At 45.4% G+C, this 21418-nt stretch overlaps 1 protein-coding gene across 2 annotated transcripts in view; it reads left to right on the forward strand.

Annotated features, from left to right (window-relative positions):
• Positions 1-378: 378 nt before the first annotated feature.
• Positions 379-21418, forward strand: part of LOC119853746 (scavenger receptor cysteine-rich type 1 protein M130-like) — a 69932-nt gene continuing 48892 nt past the window's right edge. Inside the window, exons 1-2 of one of the 2 annotated variants that reach the window (XM_043513399.1) lie at positions 379-541; positions 2936-3046. In XM_043513399.1, the coding sequence (XP_043369334.1) occupies positions 2977-3046 (70 nt within the window). In that variant the 5' untranslated portion in view covers positions 379-541; positions 2936-2976. The remainder of the gene's footprint in view (positions 542-2935; positions 3047-21418) is intronic. The other variant, XM_043513397.1, reaches the window with a different exon arrangement.

Raw genomic sequence — 21418 nt, forward strand, 5'->3', positions numbered from 1 at the left:
GCAGCCCTCTGGGGCGCAAGGCAGGGGAGTCACTAGACAGAGGACATGTGGGGCAATCACATATCCTCTCCTTTAGATTGTACCCCCTTCAGTATGGGGAGGTGCCAGTCATCCATGCCTTCTGCTTTGCACCACACCTGCTGTGAGGGGCAGATTTAAAATTTCATGCTAAACTCTCCTCAGGTAAGCCTGCTCTAACACATACCTACAGTGATGGGGTATATATCCAATCTGGAACTGACAGAGTTAGAGGGAGCTGGAGAGCTCAAATAAGGCACCTGGTGGAAATGACTGGGCATGGTTGGCCCAGTGAAGGATGAGACCCAGCTGGGGAGGAGCTGGGTGACTAATAAAAAGGAATGGCAGAAGGAGAGAGGGAAGCTCAGGGGAAGAGTTGGTCTTGAGATCCTCCCTTGAATACTCTGGCAAAAGTGCAGGAGGAGAAAGGGAGAAAACACAAGTGTGGAGCAAGCTCTGGCAGTGAGCCTTGATAAAAGAGAGGATCTGGATTTCCAAGGAGAAAGCACTGGCAGGTGCTCAGGTGAGGAATGGAGCACAGGGGGAACTTAAGATGGAGGAATGTTCCAGCCCAAAAGGGCTTGGGGAGCTCCATGCAGGAGCCCTGTGAGTTCTGGCCCAGAAAGAAGGGTGAACCTGGAGAAGCTGTGGTGCCTGGGAACATGGAGTGGTCACGGAGGCTGAGAAAAATACAGTTTCATACCGGGCCTAGAAGAGGCTCTGGAAAAGGTCTGCTGACAGACTGAGGTAGGAAGAAGCCCAGGGCGGCAGTGTGTGTGGGATCTGAACACACAGATTTTGCCTGCTCACTACAGGGTCCTTGGGCTGCAATCCAGAGGAGAGGGAGGGTCTGAGAACTCTGATAGCCCACTGAGAAGGGTGGTGCAAGGTCCCTGGAGAACAAGGGTGGAAGGACTAGTGAGTTTGGACTTGGATCAAAAACTCAGTGTGAGGCTGCTGGACTTCTATCTGTGGGGCTCTCTGCTATCCTGGAAAGGAAGGACTATAAGTGAGCTAGCCAGAGGGCCAAGTCCTGAGAAGAAGCAGGCTGCAGCTGGGCTGGAGTGTCTGTTGTCAGGGGGAACCTGCTATGCCATGCCCAGCCACTGGGGGCAGGCCAGCCAGTGAGCCATTCTTCAACACTGACACATGGCTTCTTCAGGCTGAATTTAATCTTTGATTGCCCCTCCCCGGGCCACCTTTCCACTGGGTGGAGGTGGTGGGGGCTGTCCATTAATTACTCATCCCATTTTTTGGTGATATTCAGGACCCACCTACCCCCTTGTTACACTTTGTAACACTGATGCACACAATCTGCCATGCAAAATTAAGGACCCACCAGCCCCCTAATGCAGTGGTTTTCAAACTTTGAGTTAAGTTTTGGTTGCGCCTCCCCAACCTAGACAAAAAGAGGTGAGTTGGGGGTGCAGGTGGAACTACCTCCCCTAGCCCTGCGGTGCTGAGCTGAAGCCTGAACATCACCACTCAACCCCCCTGAACGGTCCTCTCTTCCCCCTAGGAGGGCACGCCCCAGTTTGAAAACCACTGCCTGAATGTGTTACATAATGTGCTCCATTGTTTTTCCTTGCTGATGTCTCCACCGAGGGGGCCTCATGTCCTTATGGCCAATGTAGTGCTCTCCTTGGTACAGGAGAGGTGGGATTCAGCTGCACTGACTACACAACAGAAGCTCTATCCAGACTGATGCAATCAAGCAGGACCCTGGTGTTCTCTCTAGCTGCCAGGCGGACTAATGCAGATTGTGTATCCTAGAGTTACCACACAGGGCAGCCCTAAACACTGGCCTGCACTGAGAGTCCTGGAAAGGGTTGCTAACTACACTGCAGCACCAGGGATAGTCACTGATAACCAGACCTGGTCAAAAGTCGGAATTTCCATTCCTGAAAAAAAATTGTTCTATTTCTGAACAAAAAGTTGAAATTTCCCATGAAAGCAAAAAATCTGAAAAAAGAAATTCATTTGAAAATGTCTAATGGAAATTGAGCCTGAGAACTCAGTTGTGTCTCCTAGGATTTCTAAACTCCTGACTCTCCACTGGCTGCCAGGAAGTCCTTAGAGCCCTGGCTCAAGCGGAAGTGAAATCTGAGCCTAAGAATCCAAGCTCCAAAGGTTACAGTTCAGCTAAGGTTCAGGGGACCCTGGAAGCCCGGACATCCCCAACTCTGAGGCAGTCTGTGTACAGGGTCTGGTCTGGAGCCACAGAGTCTGGATGTCCATTGGAAAATTCCCAATGGGCTCTATTCGTAATCAAATCAATAAGCATTAAGAACAAGGTCTAACAGCCTGAACAGAAAGCCCTACAAGCCTCTGTTGCAAGTGATAGTCACATGTTAAGAAGGAAGCTCTATGACACACTCCTCCCTCCAATTTACCACTGCCATTCATGCTCCATTCAGGAGGCCCTGAGCAGTCTAAGTTCCACAGGAGGAGCAGGGGTGGTTCCCTGTGTTTCTGATGCAGCTGATCCCAGGGGTACTGTCTCAGCTGTGTGGTTTTAGTGGTGAAGCTAAAACTGGACCCCAACATCTCTGAGGGGTTGGATTTTGGAGGTTTATTTTTCTCAAATTATACAATGATCAGCATTCAAGGCTCCACATTTATTTGCCTAATAAGGCAGAATCATTTTTCACGCTGTTCTGCCCTATGCCAAGGAGGGTGGTTACATGATGATCCGAGACTGAAGCGAACATGACATCAGAAGCGGACTCGTCACTCATATATGGTCACAGCTGGAGTTTTAGAATTGTATTGGATGTTTTGGCTGCATAAAGTTTTAGATAAACTCTCTGATAATGTCTAAAAAGGTGAATGTTGTTTCTATTGGTTCCTTCTGGCAGCTGATGCCAGCCTCTGAATCTATATATTTCCCTGCAAGTGCTTTGTTGTCACTTGTCAGACACAGAAGCCAGTACAGTGTCAGGAGGGCACGGGGTCAGGATGGCAATGAAGAGGCATATCTCTGCTCAGCTGCTTTGGCTGTTTCTCCTCTCTCTTCAGGTTGCCATGGGTAAGTGCCTGCTTTATTTCACTTATTGAGCTGGGCAGACTGGAACTGGGAATGTAATTTTGAATCCACTAGAAATGTGTTTTATTCCAGAAGTCAGTGGACAAAGGGCAAGCAGGCAATTGAATTCAAGTAAATTTGTGTCTCGGATTAGCTCCCAAAGGTGATTTTGAGAGAAGAGGTTTATATATTTACAGTAATCATAGATTTTACCCAGTTACAGACTGTGCGTATTTATGAATTGTCCCACTCTTGTAGCACTGTGAGCCCAGATTTGGTTTCAAGGAAAGACTGACTTCAATGCTTAGAAATTCCTGATAAAGAAACTTACTACAAGACAAGCAAAGTGGGCTTCTATATTGTGAAATCCAGTCTCATCCCCCTGTCCAACTCTGTGCCTGAGTATGGGACCTGTAAATAATTCCAGACATACAGCCCATAGAATTTAAATAACACTGCTATGCTGTGTGTGTCAAATGTGCTGGGCCAACTTCAGCAGGGTTTGAGCGATCCACATGTCAAGATATTGAACTGTCCAGTAACAGCCTGTTTCTTTGAGTTGGTGCAGTGTGAGACATTGAAGTATAAATCGGTGAAGTTGAAGATGGGAATCAGATTTTAAAACCTCAGATATTTTGCTAGAGACAAACCATGGTATCACACCTGGTATGTGCAGATCACAGATAGCTCTGCAACATCTCTGTGTCTGGGAGGGTAGAAGCTGGGGACTGCAGAGCAAGACATTTTCAGGAGCAGCTAATGTGAGGTCAGGGCTGGGGTTAGGGAAATTAGTGCCCTGGGCGAACTTATATTTTGGCCTCTTTGTCCCCCACTGCCTCCCCGGGCTTCCCACCCACACACCCCCATGCCTCCCTGAACTCCCCCTCACCCCCATGGGCCCTGCTGCCTCCCTGGGCTCCCCCCCTTTGCCCCTGACCCCCGCTCGGGACTCTCCTCCGGCCCCCATTGCCTCCCTGGGCTCCCCCATCACCCTGGGGGCCCACTGCCTCCCCCGCTCATTGCCCCGAGCTCCCTTCCACGACCTCACACACTAGGCCTTCCCTGCTCCTTGCCTCTTGGCCATGGTGTCCCCCTGACCACAGTGCCCTGGGCAGTTGCCCACCATCGTTCTCTCTGTCTGGAGTTTGTATCTGAACTTCCCAAGAAATTCAAATAGAATTAGCTGGAGTTTGATCTCACAATAAAACTGAACTTCACTAGAGAGAAGCAGCAGAGAATTCCACTGGGATTCCTGGGTAACCACACTGACAGGCTTAATGTGAAAATATGGGGCCCTATTCTCTCCACAGAGTCAGAATGGTTTCCATTAGCTACAATGGGCGTAACTTGTACCTTTCAGAGAGAGGGAGAGAGAGAGAGGGTGTCCGTGGATTCCATTTATGAACAGTCTGGTGAGAGTATTAATAGGAGCTGGTTAAAGTATTGCTTTTCTTGCCTTTAATGTGGCTCTGTGGAACAGGAATATCATCACACTTGTGTCTAGTTAAAAGTTCATAATCCAACAGACCATGAGCATGTTGTATGAGCTTGAATTAAATAACCGTTTAAAATGGCACAGGAGTTCTCTGCCACCCTCCCTCAGTAATGGGGTGCTTTCCATATCTACAAATGGGCATTTATATATGGGCCAGATTCTCATTCTTGAGAAACTTCTCGTGCTGTGTAGGTCCTTGCTGCATGAATAGTCCTGCTGAGTCCAGTGGGACCACTTGTAGAGTTAGGTGCTGCTCAGCATGAGGAAGAGTGTCAGAATCTGGCTATATCTCTCAACACAATCCCTCATAGGATATACTAGAGGAAATATAGATTAATGATATGGGGAATGTTTCCCCCTTAGTGCATGGAGTATCCCCAACAAAGGCTCTGATTAAAGAATCCCATGCAATTTAGTATGCTGAAAAGAACATGTGCTAAAGGACTTAAAATTCAAGCACGGAAGAGCTGAAATCATTCAGCTATAAGCCAATTTCCTTTAATCCCCAAAATGGTCAAGAGAAGGAGAGTAAATATTGTTTGGTTAACTTAACTGAATTTTAAAGTTAAACCTTAATTTAGAGGTTCCATGTTTTTCTTATATTTGTGGGGTTCTTTTTCCAAAATCTAAAATATTCTCAACGATTTACGTTCTTTAAATTACCCATACTTTTCCAATCTGTATTCCAATTTAACAAGGGCTTTTGGTTTTTGCCTTGGGATAATAATTTACAATGGGCTAAAGGGAATTTTGTTGTTAAAGCAGTAGTACTGTATTTACTGCATTACTGACTTTTTTTGCTAAAATTCCTAACTGGAAGAGCACTTTAATTCACTTACTCTAAGAAGTTATTGGAGGAGCATTCACTTGAATAATCCACTCTTGACTTCCAGTGGCTTTGAGTCAGAGTTACCAACAATGCTATGTGGAGTTCCAGCAGTAGCGTCGTGGATGTATGACCCTTGCCCATGTATAGCTCTTGCCCATGGCCAGGAGTAAATCATCCATCAGGGCCACTAGTGCCAGCTCTGCTGCATGTCCTCATGTGAAGCCTGATAGGGAGGGGACCAGACTGTTGGCCTTACAGGTAGAGTTGGAGGGACCTTTGGGTACATCTACATTGTGTTTTAAAACCTGCAGCAACCAGTCTCGGAGTCCAGGTCTACAGACTTGGGTTTGTGGGGCTCGCGTTACAGCATTATGTAGATGCTTAACCTATGAAACCCAGGGAAGGGATTAGGTTTCAGAGCCCAAACATCCGCACGAGTGGCAGCTTCTGCACTACTGTTTTTAGTGCAGGGGAGTGAGCCTGTGTCTGTAGACCTGTGCTCTCAGACTTATAGCAGTGGGTTGTAAAACACAGTGTACCCTTGGTGAACCTCACCATTAGCCTGCACAGGAATGGGAGGTTAGATACCAGTTAGTAGCTGCAGAGATTGGCTGAATCAAGCAATGGTTTATTAAGTAATGGCTGGATTATGTTAAATTTAGGGGGATGTTTCAGCACTGATTCCATGGATGCTCCAAGGCTGGATCACCCATGGAAAATTTAGTGGGTGCTGAGCACCCACCAGCAACCAAGCTCCCCCTTCCCCCCCCGGCACCTCCCACCTGTCGCAATCAGCTGTTTCACAGCATGCAGGAGGTGTTGGAGGAGCAGGGACAAGGCATGCTTGGAGGAGGGGGTGGATCTGGGTGGGAAGAGGCAGGGGTTGGGGCTTGGAGGAAGGGCACAGGTGGAGGTGAGGTCTGGGGTGGAGCAGAAATGGGAAGAGATGGTGTGGAGGCTTGGGGAAAGGGGGTGGGTGGAGGTGGGGCATGGGATGGAGCAGGAAGTTGAGCACCCCCAAGGCCTGGAGGAAGCCAGCAATGTGGGGGGATGACGGTGAGGGAGCAGTAGTGGACAATCAGTTTGTAAACAGCTGTAGGGTAATAGGTCTATAAGGAATGGCCAACATGGATTTGTCAAGAATAAATTACACCAAAGCAACCTAATATCTTCTTTGACAGAGTTATTGGCTAATGGATGAGGGAAGCAATAGACATGCTATATTTTGACTTTAGTAATGTTTCTGATACAGTCCCATGTGACATTCTCAGAAGCGGAATAGGGAAATGTGGTCCAGCATCCGATGAAGTGAGCTGTAGCTCACGAAAGCTTATGCTCTAATAAATTTGTTAGTCTCTAAGGTGCCACAAGTACTCCTTTTCTTTTTACAGATAAAATTGGAGGTTTTTAAGAGAAGGTTAGTCAAATGCTTGTCAGGAATATTCTAAGTTTACTTGGCCTTGCCTCAATGCAGGGGGATGAACTAAACAAGTCTCTTCATCCCTTCTTTCTATGATTCTCTCCTCAAAGGAAGTGAGGATGATTTCTATTAGAAGGGGTCTGAGGCGCGCACAGCTTTCACTGGGCAAGAAAGATTAGGGTCAAAGTCGCAATGTAATGGAGGATCTGGGATCCTCTTAGATTTCCAGTTGGGTGAATGGGTTAAATTTAAAGGAAGGTTGCATTCTCTGTCTTTTGTCTGACGTGTAGTTATTAGTGTCCTGAGAAGCCCTCTGTGATGCAGGTGATTTTTTTTTCTAAGAAGTGAGCTGATAGTTCAGTGCAGCAGAAGGTGCTGAGTTCTGGAGCTGTGTAGATTCTTAGTGGGCGGATAAAATTATTTATTGTGTCTGTGTGCATCCTTTAAGCATGGAGCACTTAAGATGAAGTTCTATCTCTAAGGCTGGCAACATTCTTATCTGTTGACCCATGAGCAGCTGCTCAAGGTTATTCTGATAACTGACATGGGGCCTGCGCTACAAATGAGCTAATATGGGTCTTTTTGCTACAGAATTTTCTTAGCAACTTGAGCTGCTATTTCCAGCATTTTATTCCCTCATGGGCGGGGGAGGTGGAGATAATATACTTGAAATCATCCTATACCCCCAAAAGGTTCTAATTCAGAGATGGCAAACTGTGGTCCATAATACCAAAATGAGAGGAGATGCCTTTTAATGTTGACAATGGTGCTGCAAATCTAGAAGAACATCCATGGCTATTGGACCCAGGTGTGTCCCTTTTTCTCACACAGATCTAATTATAGATGGCCCTCCAAAAAGATGGCTTTGTTAAACAATTTTTTTACAGGAAAATATCTATTCTGATAAATTTCAATTTCACATAAATATTAAAATGATTTTCATTTTATCTTGACGTAATGTTCTATTTCAGCATTTTAGTTTAAAGAATCAAAACACAGGGACAAATTTTCATCTGGTTTCAAAATGTTGACTGGAAATTTTTTTCTTCAAATCTGTTCAAAATTTCCCTCAGAAAACAAATATTTTTTTTTACAGAAAAGTTTAGCACAAAGATTTTTCGCTCAATTTTTTTGCCAGAAATACTTTTTGATTTTTCCAACCAGCTTTTGTTCTAAAGTTGTTCCTTTCCACAGCCTATCAAGTGACACAATAAGTAGGGAAGGATCTTTGAGTTGTATCTTCCTGGTCATCTCTGCTTTAGGGACCATCCTCCTTTTGGGGGGGCAGAGTGGTTCTTGTGTGTTGGGGTTCTGCAGTCTAAGAAATAAAGTCATGTTCCATTGCAATCTTCCAGAAAGAGTATTTATATTTTCTTCTACTTCTCTGGGTGTACGGGTGTGTGTGTGTAAAAACAAAAAAAAAAAAACACTCACTAGGGACTTCCATGGTTCATATTCTCCTAATGGTTTAAATCTCACCACTTGCCTTTGTAATAAGGGGCTAGCTTTTTACTGTTTGTGTCACTAGTGGCTGTTGGTCTCTCATAAGCTTGAAATTATCAAACCTTGCAACTATCTTGTATACCACATTCACACCCATACATTTGCCAGACTATCTCTCCCTAGTTGGGTGTAACTGCTCTTGGAATCTGAAACCCTCACAGAATAATATTGTTACCTCTTTTGACCTGAGCAGTTAAGAGCATAAGAACAGCCATACTGGGTCAGACAAAGGTCCATCTAGCCCAGTATCCTGTCTTCTGACAGTGGCCAGAACAGGTAATCCGTTCCCCAGAGGGAATGAACACAACGGTGATCCATTCCCTGTTGCTCATTCCCTGCCCATCCTGGCTAATAACTATTTGTAGAACTATCCTCCATGAATGTTGAGGCTTGGGGCAGAATTTTGAGGTTTTGCAGGTTGTCCCAGTTAGGAGAAATTATTGGTAGAGTCCAATATTCTTTGATGCATTTCTGTTTATTTCCAAGAAATGTACAAAGTGCTTTCCCCCAGAACATGACGGGAATAAAACAAGAGACAATTTCTTTGCTCACAGCTCCAAGCCCCTTTCCAGTCAGCACTTAGCCCAAAAGCTCTCTCTAGGCTTTTCTCAGGGCCATGTTCCCAGTGCTTATTATGGCTGTGTCCTTGGCTTTGCTGCTGCTTCTACACTCTGGTGTTTTCTCCTGCAGTTCTGCTTATCTCAAAAACACAGTAATACACATAGTGCCACCAGTCAATGCCCCAACCCTGCATTTGCTGTGTCAGCCCCTGGGAAATCCTTTGGGCCATATCATACAGCTTCTGCTCAGCCTTGCCATATGGACCTGTGTTTGGGGCAGTGGCCTCTATTATTTCAGCTATTGATGAACAAAGGGGCATTTAAATTCTCGGTCATTTAGCCAGAATGGAAGGGCAGCAGTTACATCCACCAGTTTCAGTGGGGTTTAACCCAGCCCATAACAATAAGCTACAGGCAGCCAATCATTCTGGAGTAGCACCTCAATGCAACCACAGCTGTTTAGTTTGCGGAGATGACTGGAACTGTCATAAGATGCTAGTACTGGGGATGTGGTCAACAGATTGTTAATGATCAAAAACATATTCTGCTTTGTCCCAGAATCACACAAAGGCCTGGCTGTCCACTTCTTGAACCTTTTACTAGGCAAAGTGCATATGAAGGATTGCCATTCTGAATATGTCATGTTTGAAACCCACTGTACATACAGATTGCACAGGCAGAAATAACTACCCAAAGTGCAAACCAAAGGAGAACCAGACACAAGATTGTTTTAAACAGTTCATAAATAATTCCAGTTGGTAGAACTCAAGAGTATTTCATAGCCTGCTATAAGTTATAATGTTGTCCAACATGCCCTGGCTGACTCACCTGTACAATGCAAATGTAAACAAGGTAAAGGGGTTTGACCTTTTGGGATATATCATTTAGGGTGTGCTCAGGGTGAATGCTCTGTCTTTGTTTCATGGAAAGGCGATAGCCCCTCCCTCTGAGAAAGTGGGAGTAGGTGGCCTCTCCCCTTGTGGGGTTGGCAGGGAGAGTGGCAATTGGAGGAGGACAGTTGAGGAACAGGAGCGGGGGAAGCCTGAGAGAGACCGAGAGAAAGAGTCTGGGAGTAAATGGAGAGAAACAGGATGAGAGGACAGGGCAGCCAGAGGGATAGAGGAAAACTGGGACTGAGAGCAACCCAGAGTGAGTGGAGAGGCAGAGGCTGGGCAGGACAGGCAGGCAGGAGAGGGTCCCTGTCAGTTTAAAGCTGGCTGGTCAAGTCAGTTCATGTTTGACTATGTGTTCCTGAGCATCCATACCTGTTTGTTCCTGAGCATTGGTTCCAGTGAGTCTGGTCTAATGACCAGTGAATATCATGAGTCAAGTTCATCCCATCAGGAACTCACAAAAGGCACCTAATGCTCAAAATCTGACTTGGTCATTATCCAGCACCAAATGAGGTATTTGGGCAAAGGGGAACCTTGAAGAAAATAATAATAACCTAGAAAATAATAGCTTGTGCATACAGAGATGTAGATATAGCTTTTATTTAAGTGTGTTATATTTAGTTAAGTACACTTAGTAGTAAATGATAGAATGATTTGAATGAACACACACTTTTTATATTATCTATATTCTTCATCTATAAAGTGTTATTGTAGTTAGGTGGAATCCAGTTCTGTTTGTTCCAGGTTTAAATATGTTATGTAATTTTTTTTGACAACCAGTTGTAGTATCTTGTCTACCATTAAATAACCTTTTATCATGCTGTAACACTACCCTGCCCCTAGCTCTCACCTGCTGAGTAAATTATGCCACCACAGTGATGGACCCTTAATAAATCTTGGTCGGTGGTTTTGGGACAGGGTGACCCTCAGGTGTATTTCAAATTATAACACAAATAACCCTACTCTGAGAAGTCAGTTTACACAAAGCTCCATTCAGATGTGACTCTGGTCCTGTATCTTCTGCGCTGTGAAGAAAACAGGTGTTTTTTTTTCTTCTCCTTATTCCTTCATCGATCCTCTCTAGGAGTTAGTTTACACTAGAATTTCTACAGTGGCATAGCTGATAAAGTGACCATTCGGAACCTCATGTACCAGATATATTTGAGGCCAAGAAGGTCAAGGATGGGTCTTCCCCATTCTTTGTGTGTGGGTACCAGAAAGTACTGGCAGCAGTGAGTGGTCCTGATCAAGGAGCAGTATCTCATGAGACGGGTCCCTGAAGAGGGATATGAAGAGACGGTGAAGAGGAGATGTGGAGAGGAATTGGATGGCATAACCCGATCTGAAGATACTTACGACCCAGCTGTCGGTAGTGATTGAGCCCCAAGCATTGTAAAAGTGGGCTAGCCTGTCCTAAAAGGGGAGGGAGGAGCAATGACAGGAACAGTGCTCTGGACCAAGGAGTCAAAATGGACACTAGGGGGGGGTGCCAGGGTAGGTCATGTGGACTGGCCAACCCTGAGTCCAACTGCTTCCTTCTGTGGGATCTGTCCATTTCTGAAGTAGTCCCATTGCATCTGAGGAGGCAAAAGTTGGCCAAAAGGGCACTGTGGATGATATTGCTGCTGCCGAACGCCATAGTGGTATGTCTGCACTGCAGGTATGTACACCCCCAAGAATCACAGGGTAGCCCTGGAATCTTTGAGGGAGTGCAGCATCTTATCAGTTTTGTTGGAGAACAGCATTTGGCTATCAAAGGGCAAATCCTCAATAGTTTGCTGGACAGCTGGGCCAATGCCTGAATTCTGCAGTCAGGAAGCCCTCCTCATGGTGATCTCAGGCCATCACCAGGGCCGAGGTATCCAACATCTAGCGTGGACTGCAAGGACATCTTAACCACCAAGCAGCCTTCAGTGACAAATGCCCCAAATTCCTCTTGCGAGGCCTCGGGGCAGCTGCTTGACATAGCTGCCCAGTTAACAAAATTGTATTTGGACAGCAAGGCTTTCTGGTTAGCAATTTGCATCTGTAAGGAAGACGAGGTGTAAATCTTCCTGCCCATAAGGGCCATTCGTTTAGTCCCGTTCCTTGGGGGTGGACTTAAAACTACCCTGCTGGGTTCTGTCATTCACTGCAGTTACAGCTAGGGAATTTGGGGCCAGATGGGAGTGAAACCCTTCAAACCCCTACATGGGGAATGAATATGTGCTTTTTCATGCATTTAGCTGCAAGCGGTACCCAAACCAGAATGCTCCAGAGGGCCTTAGCCAGTTCAAGGACCGCCTCATTGATAGGGAGGGCAACTCTCCCAGGAGCAGATGGCTGCAGCATATCCACTAATTTGTGGGTGTTCTCTTGCAATAAGTTCACTTGGATACTGAGGGAAGCAGTTACATGTTGCAAAAGGTCTTGTTACGCCTTAATCCTCTGGTAGTGAAAGGAAGCATGAGTCAGGCAGCACAGAATCGTCCAGAGAACAAGACAAGGTCCTTAACTGGCTCAAAGCTGGATTCTGTTACAGAGCTGACAGACCTGGGCAGTGGCTCTGGAGGCTCTGCAGGGAGAAGGACCTCTGGTGCCTGGCCCTGTAGCAGATTGATGGTCACCAACGCAGACCTCACCAGCAATCTTGTCTTCAAGTGAGACAAAGAGTGGGAGCTCCATGATCTCAGCTTACAGAGAGCAGGAGGATGATCCTGACCCAGACACCAAGGAGCCTCAGGATCCTAGAGATCTGGGAGGAGCAAAACCAGAGGGAGTGAGTAAGCATTCTGACATCTGTTGCCCAGAACGAGGCAGGAAAAGGCATGGGCATGTAAGCAGTACCATTGGTACCAAGTATGCAGGTGCTGGAAGCAGTGTCAATCCCAAAGTCAACAGCAGTACCAGCGTGTCTGACGGTACTGACGTCGAGGGTGGTAAAAGCTGCCAAGGTAACATTTGTGGTGCCACCTGCAGCAGTGCTGAGGAGATTCCCAGTACTGAGGTTCCCTGTACCAATCCCAACATGTGGAAGGGGAACATTGGGGTGTAGTGCCGCCAGACCTGGGGGCTCAGTGGCAAGCAGTTGATGGGGCTATAGAAGTATTGGACCAAAGGAGAGATCAGGGCCAAAAGGTAGAATAGGCCTGTAGCCGCCTTGTATGCTGCCAAGGTGGAAACAGTCAGTGCCTGTATCTCCCTTGTTGGTACGGATTCAATGGATGCCTAGGGGCCAGAACTGGAGTCAACAGTATGGGGTTTCTAACCTCCCTACTTGGTACCGGGGAAGGTCTAGAGGTACCCATGCCATCCCACACACTAGCACCAACTGCGTGCCAGTCCATGCTTTTCCTAGTGGAGGCAGAAGTGTTCCCCTGAGAAGATGAGCTGTCTTGACTAGTCTTATGTGACCTTGTCCTTGACGCAGGTGACAGGAAGCAGCCCCTCTGTTTCTTCAGAGAGGTGCTACTCTGAACGTGAAGCAACAGTACTCTTGGAGCCCGAGGGTGACCTCCAACTCAACAAGGGCCTTGGTGCCAAAACAACCTCATGGCCTGTTTGAGCAGGTGCTGTTTCAGGACAAGCCTCTTGAATCTGTTTCTTGAACAATATGCAGATCACACAACACTCTTTAATGTGGGCCTCACTGAGACAGAGCAAGCACAATGTGTGAGTTTAACGGGGCACACTTGCCTCTCGTGAGCACCCCCTTGGCCAAGTGCATGTACCTGCACACTCTTTCTGAGTTTGTCCCTGCTCTGGGATAGAGCAGTGCCCCAGGGCATCCACTCTGGTGACAATATCTTCATCCTCTTGGGCTTTCTGGCTGCAGCTCTCCAGCGGGGCCACTATAGTTCAGTTCCCACTCTGGGGTGCATCAGTGTCCAGACCACTTCCCCCCCAGTAGCCAATGGGGCATGGGGGCAGAACCTGAGCTCGCCACTACTCCATCTGCTGTGTCCCTTTAATTAGCTTCTCTAATTCCCTTGTCCATTTCCCACACCCCCGTGCCTTATCCTAATGGGACGCGACTCTCCTTCGGTCAATGGCAGCAATTCGGTGGCCGCACTATCATTCTGCCTCCATGTTCGGCGGCAAGGCTTTTTTTTTTTTTTTTTCCTCCACTTGGGGCGGCAAACATGCTGGAGTCAGCCCTGCTTCCCATGTGTCCTTAAGAAGGTCCAGTATCCCCCAGGATCACTGGCCATAAAGCAGCTCAAATGGGCAAAATCCCACTGATGCCTGCGGCACCTCTCAAACTGCAAACATAAGATAGGGTGTGAGTTGGTCCCAATTGTGAGGATCAGTGTGTACAAATTTATTTAACATGTTTTTCAAGGTTTGATTGAACCTCTCCACTAGGCCATCTATTTGGGGATGGTACACAGAGGTCCTGAGAGGCTTAACCTTGAGAAGTGTCCTATCCTTCTTGAACAACCGGAACATGAAATTTGTCCCTTGGGTGGTCAGAATTTCGGTAAGCAAGCCCACTCAAGAAAAAAATTGAACTAGCTCTATTGCTACAGTTCATGCTGTTGTTGAGTGCATGGGGACCACTTCTGGATATCATGTGGCATAGTCCACCACAACCAGTATGTGTTGTTGGTCCTGAACACTTTTTTTTTTCCTAGGGAACCCACAATATTGATCCCTATCATCTCAAAGGATACTAGAGGTAGGAGTATTAGAGGAGCCCGCTGTGACATTGCACTCCATATGATTTTATGAAAGTATGCTAGAGTGTGAAAATAATTTAAATGGAATATGCTTCATGCAAAAGGTCTCTTTAAGGTATCGTTACAAAGCTTATAATCTACTGAGTGTGGTCATCCTATTTGTATAAATGTATCTTTCTTGTATCTGAAACTAGAAATATGAGATATAACTCTGAGGTCCTATTGTAATTTTGCAAAGTGTGGGCCATTAATGGTGGTTTGGAATCTTGATGGCTCCCATCAACTAAGACCATTGGTTGTAAATGGCTCTGTTTACTTGCAAGCCTTCCTGTGAGTCAGGCCAGGAAGAAGGAAGGCTTGGGGTCTCACAGGACATGTGACCATGTCATCTGGTACTGGAATCCATCTTAAATCTGGGGCTTTTCCATTTAGAAGGAGGGGTGGGGATCCAGAGAGACAAAAGATTCCCGCCTTGTGCCAAAGCTATAGCAGGGTGGAACAGAACAAAGGAGGTTCCAGTCATGAGAAATCCCCTAGTTACCACCTGAGCTAGAGCTAACAAGAAGTGTACCGGGGGAAAGGATAGGGCCAAGACTAGGAAGGAGTCCAGTCTATGAAAGAAGCTTATTGGAACATCTCTGAGGGTGAGATTTTTTTGAAATCAATTTCTTAGTGTATTAGGCTTAGACTTGTGTGCTTTGTTTTATTTTGCCTGGTAATGTTAGGCAAAAGAAAATTTTCCTCTCAAGGATTAGGCAGGCACAGACAATACCGAAGAGCGTTTATTCACGGTAACGCGAAGACTGATAAACAGCTTCAAAAAAATGCTGCCACCGTGGCCAGTTATATACATTATTTTATTTATTTATTTGCATTTATTTGTGCATACAGAAACAGACATTGCTACAAGTCAAGAAAAAACTCTGAACAAAGATAAAATAGGAACAGAACGTAATCAAAATGAACTCTATACATACGTAAAGTATCTGTGGCTACTTTGTGAGGGAAAGGTGGCGGGGGGGATGGGGAGGGAAGAGTGCTTACAGATATCCGGTGGGCTGTGAAGGGAGGGTTTGTTCTGTTCTAAGAGCTGAGTTACTGGGTGGGCAATAACCATATAGGTTTATCAATTGTTTACAATTGTCAGTGTCTTTGTGCTACTGAAGCATTCCTGCTTGATCTGAGGTTTCTGTCTTAGGTGTTAGCTAAATTTTAACTCTTGCCTGACAATGCCCTCCTGTTGACATATTGAATTTTTAGGTGAGATAAAGTCAATACTTTAAATGCTTTGATATACATGATTTGTTTTAGGGTTGCCCAAGGGAGGGGAATTGGAGGAAGGGGGTAAAGATAGGAAACATAGTAAGAATTTTAAGCATGTGTTTAAAGTACTCACACGTAACATGAGAGGTTAGTAATATAAATATAGAAGCAGTAGCAGCTGTTTGGACAATGGTTTACTAGGAGATGGGGCTGTAGGATTCATTATGAACAGGATTTTTCAGTCAGGTGATAGTTTGAACTTGGATGTGACCTTTAGTGGTGCTGTCATGAATGTTGGTAGTCGCAGAAGCAGCAGCCAGGACTATTTTGAGTAATACCTTTTTGGCTAGTTGAACCAGTGTGTTGTCCAGGTATAGATTGTTATATTACTGGGGAGTCATTGTTATTTCAGTGAACATATGGCCAGGGAGGTGCACATCACCTGGGGTAAATGAGTTAGTAATTTGCAGGCACATTGAAGGTTTGCTTGGCAGTGTAATGGTCTGTACATGAAATAAGATGCATGAAGGTGATGAAATACCACTGTGTAGCGGATACTTGTACAGCAACGTTACCATTTGCAAGAGAAAGGACATCTACAACAACAGAAGAGGATGAGTTTTAAGGATGAAGGGTAGAACAGGAACACATGATGTAACAGTCCATTTTTGTACAACAGTTTGAGGTTGTCATTAGTGTAGCTACCAGGGAATGGTGCCAGGTATCCGGACAGCCTTACTTCGTACACCATATTGTTAGTTATATATTTAATAGACTTTAAAAAGGAAAGAAGGAGGAAACACATGGGTAGGGTTAACAGAAGGGTACACAACAAGGAAATTAAAGGAGAAGGGTGAGTCTGGAGGAAGTAAAGAGGCTACTATTACATGCATAGAAATGCCTGCAATGTGGGCGAGAGTGGGAGAGGAAAGAGAGTATGAGACGGGGGGGAAAACCCGGGCATACATTTAACATGGGGTTATTTTGAAATGTTAAACAGATTATGAGCCAGCATATAAAAGCACAACCTTTAGCTTGTGACTTGGCCAGGTTGACTATAGCATCTGAGGTTTTTTAATGATTTTGTAAAAATCCTTTCAGGCTACGTTAATTGCAGTTAGAGCATAAGATAACCTGGTGTTAGTATGCTTAAGGGCATGGGTGGCTTGGCCTTTGATCCAAGAATTGTATGACTTTTTAGAATTTTAAATTAAGCGTATTTAGTATGGAATTGGATCTTCCAAAAAAAAATCCTGTCATCTAACATGCTCTTTTTTTTTTTGGCTTTTTCCCAACATCTTGTGATTTTTGCATCCTGAAATTGGGGGTCCTGTGTGTGTGTATGTATGTGTGATATATACATACACACACATATAATGCCCACATCCCCTGAAGCTAAATACCCAGTTATAGTCCAGATCCGGTGAGATGCAGGGAGGGAGCCGAAGACTGCTCCTGGGCTGTGGTAGTCGGACTGAGACCTTGGAGCCTGGATGTTTTTGGAGGCGAGCAGCAATTACAATAGGTTCTAGGTGGTTCGGTCTGGGGGTAAGCTAAGTGTCTGTTTGTTTGGGTTTTTTTTGTTTTGTTTTGTTTAACCCATTCACTGCTGCCTCTTGTAGGGAGTTGCACATACTGGCCAGCTTTGAAACAGGTATCTTGTGTAACATGTACCAAAGGCTGTTTCGCACGCGGCAAGCCTGGGATGGAGAGAGGGGGGAGAAATGGAGCGGAGGCGGCGCACTCAGGGGAGCAGGAGGAGGCGAGCTGGGGCAGTGGGGGCACATTTCTAGGTGTGGCATGGCCAGGACCTAGAAATGTGCCACCCCAAGCACCTGCTTGTTTTGCTGTGCCTAGAGCTGGCCCCGTATACTGTTAGTAGTTGGGAGAGCGGGGTCAGTAATGGAAGCAGATGCTTTTGTGTACACGAGGATTGTGCATGGCCAGCCCCTTATTCATGCTTGTAAGTTTGGCCTAAAGGGATCTATATCTGCATTAGCAATACAGACGAGCAAGGGTGCAGGGGGTGCGCTGGATTTTAGCAGGTCATGGCATGTAAAAGCCTGGCCATTTCCTTTTTGCTTAGGTGTGAGTAAGGGTTGGCAGCCAGTTGAGATACCGGTTGGGGCCAGTTGCCCAGGGCTACTCGGCTTGGGCATCTAGCTTGGGCATGATTTCCCCACATACAAAACACTGAAGTGTGTGAGGGAGTGGGGATGGGACCAGGAGCAGATTGAAAGGGCAGTAAGGTGCTGCAGGGGGATTCAACTGGCCATGATTCTGTCCCTGACTAGGCTTTTGGGCCTTGCGCCTGCAGTTTTTTTGGGTATGCCTGAGACACCCACAATTATAGCAGGCTACATTACTGTTTGCTGTTACCACAGAAACACGAGTAGTCTTGCTTTTTATTTTATTTTTTTTTTAGCTTGTTTGGCTTTGCATTTGGAGGCCCACATATAGATGGATTAGAGCCTGGGTTCACTCCCAAATTAAGGGCTGTTTACAGGTGGGAGTTAAAACCTTCCTTTATCATTTTTAGAAACTCCTGATCAGTTTTCTTTGAGTCCACAATACCTGCATTGCTGGAATACATCTCCCATTTTCTCTCACAATACTGAGAAGCAGGCAGGCCCTTGCCTTATCCCCAGTTACTGGCTCCATTCCCCAAGGCTTCTTGGATGGCTTCCTTAAACTCAGTGGAGGGACGGGTCATATCATTTTCAGATTCAAATTTTACAGAGGCCCAAATGCCGTTTCGGTGCCCTTCTGTAGGGATCTTGGCCCATGATAGTTTGGGGCATTTAGCTTTTGCTACAATATAAAGATCCCTGGGATATAACGTATAGGTGATAACCATTTGGCTTATTCTTTTCAGAATATCAAATTTCGGTCTTCAGGCTTTATATCAGGGAGATCTTTCAGTAAGCCCTTATTTCCTTTGTGCTGAGAGGAGTGTACTTGTGAGTATTATGGGCCACTGTTTTCTCCTGTCCCTGATCACCGAGTGGTCACTTGGAGAGGGGCCAAGTGAGCACTGGCACTTACTTCTGGGTTAAAGGACGGGAGGAGGAAGAAGAGGGGGGCCAATTATCTCAATCTTCCCCTGTGTGTGCCAGGTTCCAACTTTGAACTTATTTTAGGTTTTTGCAATTAATTTCATTTTGTTTTTTATTAATATTGCTGCCTAAACCAAAGTCGGTGAAATTACCCTTTTGTTGTTTGCTAGCAACAATATGCCATGCAGAGGAGTTGTTTTCTTTTAGTTTTGCTTTTAGAGCTTTGTTTTCTGCTTCAAGCTCACTCATCTTGCAGTTGCAATTTGCCTTTTGATTTAGCTCTGATGGTAAGAGCCTTTTGGAGTATTTCTAACTTTTGTAATTTCCTTTTATATTTGCAATACATTATTACAGTCCTCTTCTTTAATTTTTTTTCTCTGACCAGACGATTATGACATGCTATCTATCGTACTCATACACTCATTCCATCCATTTTTTGCCATTGTCTTTTGAACCATCTCATGTTTCCCCTTTTATAAAATCAATGAGTATCCCTCCCGTAGAGGGCATCATTGATGTTTCCCGGGGCCAGTCAATGAGTCTCCTTCCTGTAGAGGGTATCATTGGTGCACCCTGGGGCATGCCAACGAGTCCTCCTGCCTGAGAGGGAATTGTTGACACCATCCTATACCAGAAACCTACTGACCACTATACTTACCTATATGCCTCCAGCTTTCATCCAGACCACACCATGTGATCCATTGTCTACAACCAAGCTCTACGATACAACCGTATTTCCTCCAACCCCTCAGACAGAGACAAACACTTACAAGATCTGTCGTTCTTAAAACTACAATACCCACCTGCTGAAGTGAAGAAACAGATTGACAGAGCCAGAAGAGTACCCAGAAGTTACCTTCTACAGGACAGGCCCAACAAAGAAAGTACCAGAACGCCACTAGCCATCACCTTCAGCCCCCAACTAAAACCTCTCCAATGCATCATCAGGGATCTACAACCTATCCTGAAGGATGACCTATCACTCTCACAGATCTTAGGAGACAGGCCAGTCCTGGCTTACAGACAGCCCCCCAACCTGAAGCAAATATTCACCAGCAACCACACACCACATAACAAAAACGCTAACCCAGGAACCTATCCTTGCAACAAAGCCCGTTGCCAGCTGTGTCCACATATCTATTCAGGGGACATCATAGGGCCTAATCACATCAGCCACACTATCAGAGGCTCGTTCACCTGCAAATCTACCAATGTGATATATGCCATCATGTGCCAGCAATGCCCCTCTGCCATGTACATTGGCCAAACTGGACAGTCTCTACGTAAAAGAATAAATGGACACAAATCAGACGTCAAGAATTATAACATTCAAAAACCAGTCGGAGAACACTTCAATCTGTTTGGTCATTCGATTACAGACCTAAAAATGGCAATTCTTCAACAAAAAAACTTCAAAAACAGACTCCAACAAGAGAGATTGCTGAATTGGAATTAATTTGCAAACTGGATACAATTAACCTAGCCTTGAATAAAGACTGGGAGTGGATGTGTCATTACACAAAGTAAAACTATTTCCCCTTGTTTGTTTCCCCTCCTGCTGTTCTTGTAAAGTGCTGGAAATGGCCCATCTTGATTATCACTACAAAAGGTTCCACCTGCGCTCCCCCCTCTCCTGCTGGTAATAGCTCCCCTTTCCTGGTCACTCTTGTTACAGTCTGTATGGTAACACCCATTGTTTCATGTTCTCTGTGTCTGTAAAATCTCCCCACTATATTTTCCACTGTATGCATCCGATGAAGTGAGCTGTAGCTCACGAAAGCTTATGCTCTAATAAATTTGTTAGTCTCTAAGGTGCCACAAGTACTCCTTTTCTTTTTACGGATACAGACTAACACGCTGCTACTCTGAAACCTGTCATATGACATTGTATCCCAGCTTCCTGAAACCCACTTAAGAAGTGCTTCAGGGGAGACTGTCTGAGCACACCCTTGTACTCAGTCTACTGCCCCACAGATTCTGGTGCTCAGTACCTGGCGATGCAGCCTTCACCTCCAGAAATCCCTGCACCCCAAAAACTTGGCCACAAACAGAGCCCCGTTCAGTCCTCTTTTCTGTGCACCCTATATGTGGTTCGTATTTTAAAAAAAAAAAAGTGTGTAAAATGGTGTCTCGGAGTCCCAAACCTAGGTGTGCACTAGAGAAGGTAAGTAAAAGGGTACTCGCCTCTATCCCTGGTTGTGAGAAACGCTCTGAGGAGTCCCGATCACAACCTGCTTGCTGCACCAAAATTGTTAGGCAAAAAAGTTTTTATCCCCTCAAGAATTAGGCAGGCACAAACAATACTGAAGGGGGTTATTCACGGTACTGATAAACAGCTTCAAAAATATGGTGCCACTGTGGCCAGTTATATTCATTCTTTTATTAATTTATTTGCATTTATTTGTGCATACAGAGACATTGCTACAAGTCAGGAAAAAACTCTGAACAAAGATAAAATAGGAACAGTACATATGTATAGAGGTCACTTTGATTACATTAAGTATCTGTGGCTACTTTGCAGAGGAAAGAGGTGGGGTTAGGGGGTAGGGATGAGTGCTTACAGATATCCAGTGGGCTGTGAAGGGAGGGTTTGTTCTGTTCTAAGAGCTGAGTTACTGGGTGGGCAATAACCATATAGGTTTATAAATTGTTTACAGTTGTCAGTGTCTTTGGGCTACTAAAGCATTCCTGGTTAATC

The sequence above is a fragment of the Dermochelys coriacea genome, chromosome 1, assembly GCF_009764565.3.
Source record: "Dermochelys coriacea isolate rDerCor1 chromosome 1, rDerCor1.pri.v4, whole genome shotgun sequence".
In the NCBI taxonomy this organism is placed as follows: domain Eukaryota; kingdom Metazoa; phylum Chordata; order Testudines; family Dermochelyidae; genus Dermochelys; species Dermochelys coriacea.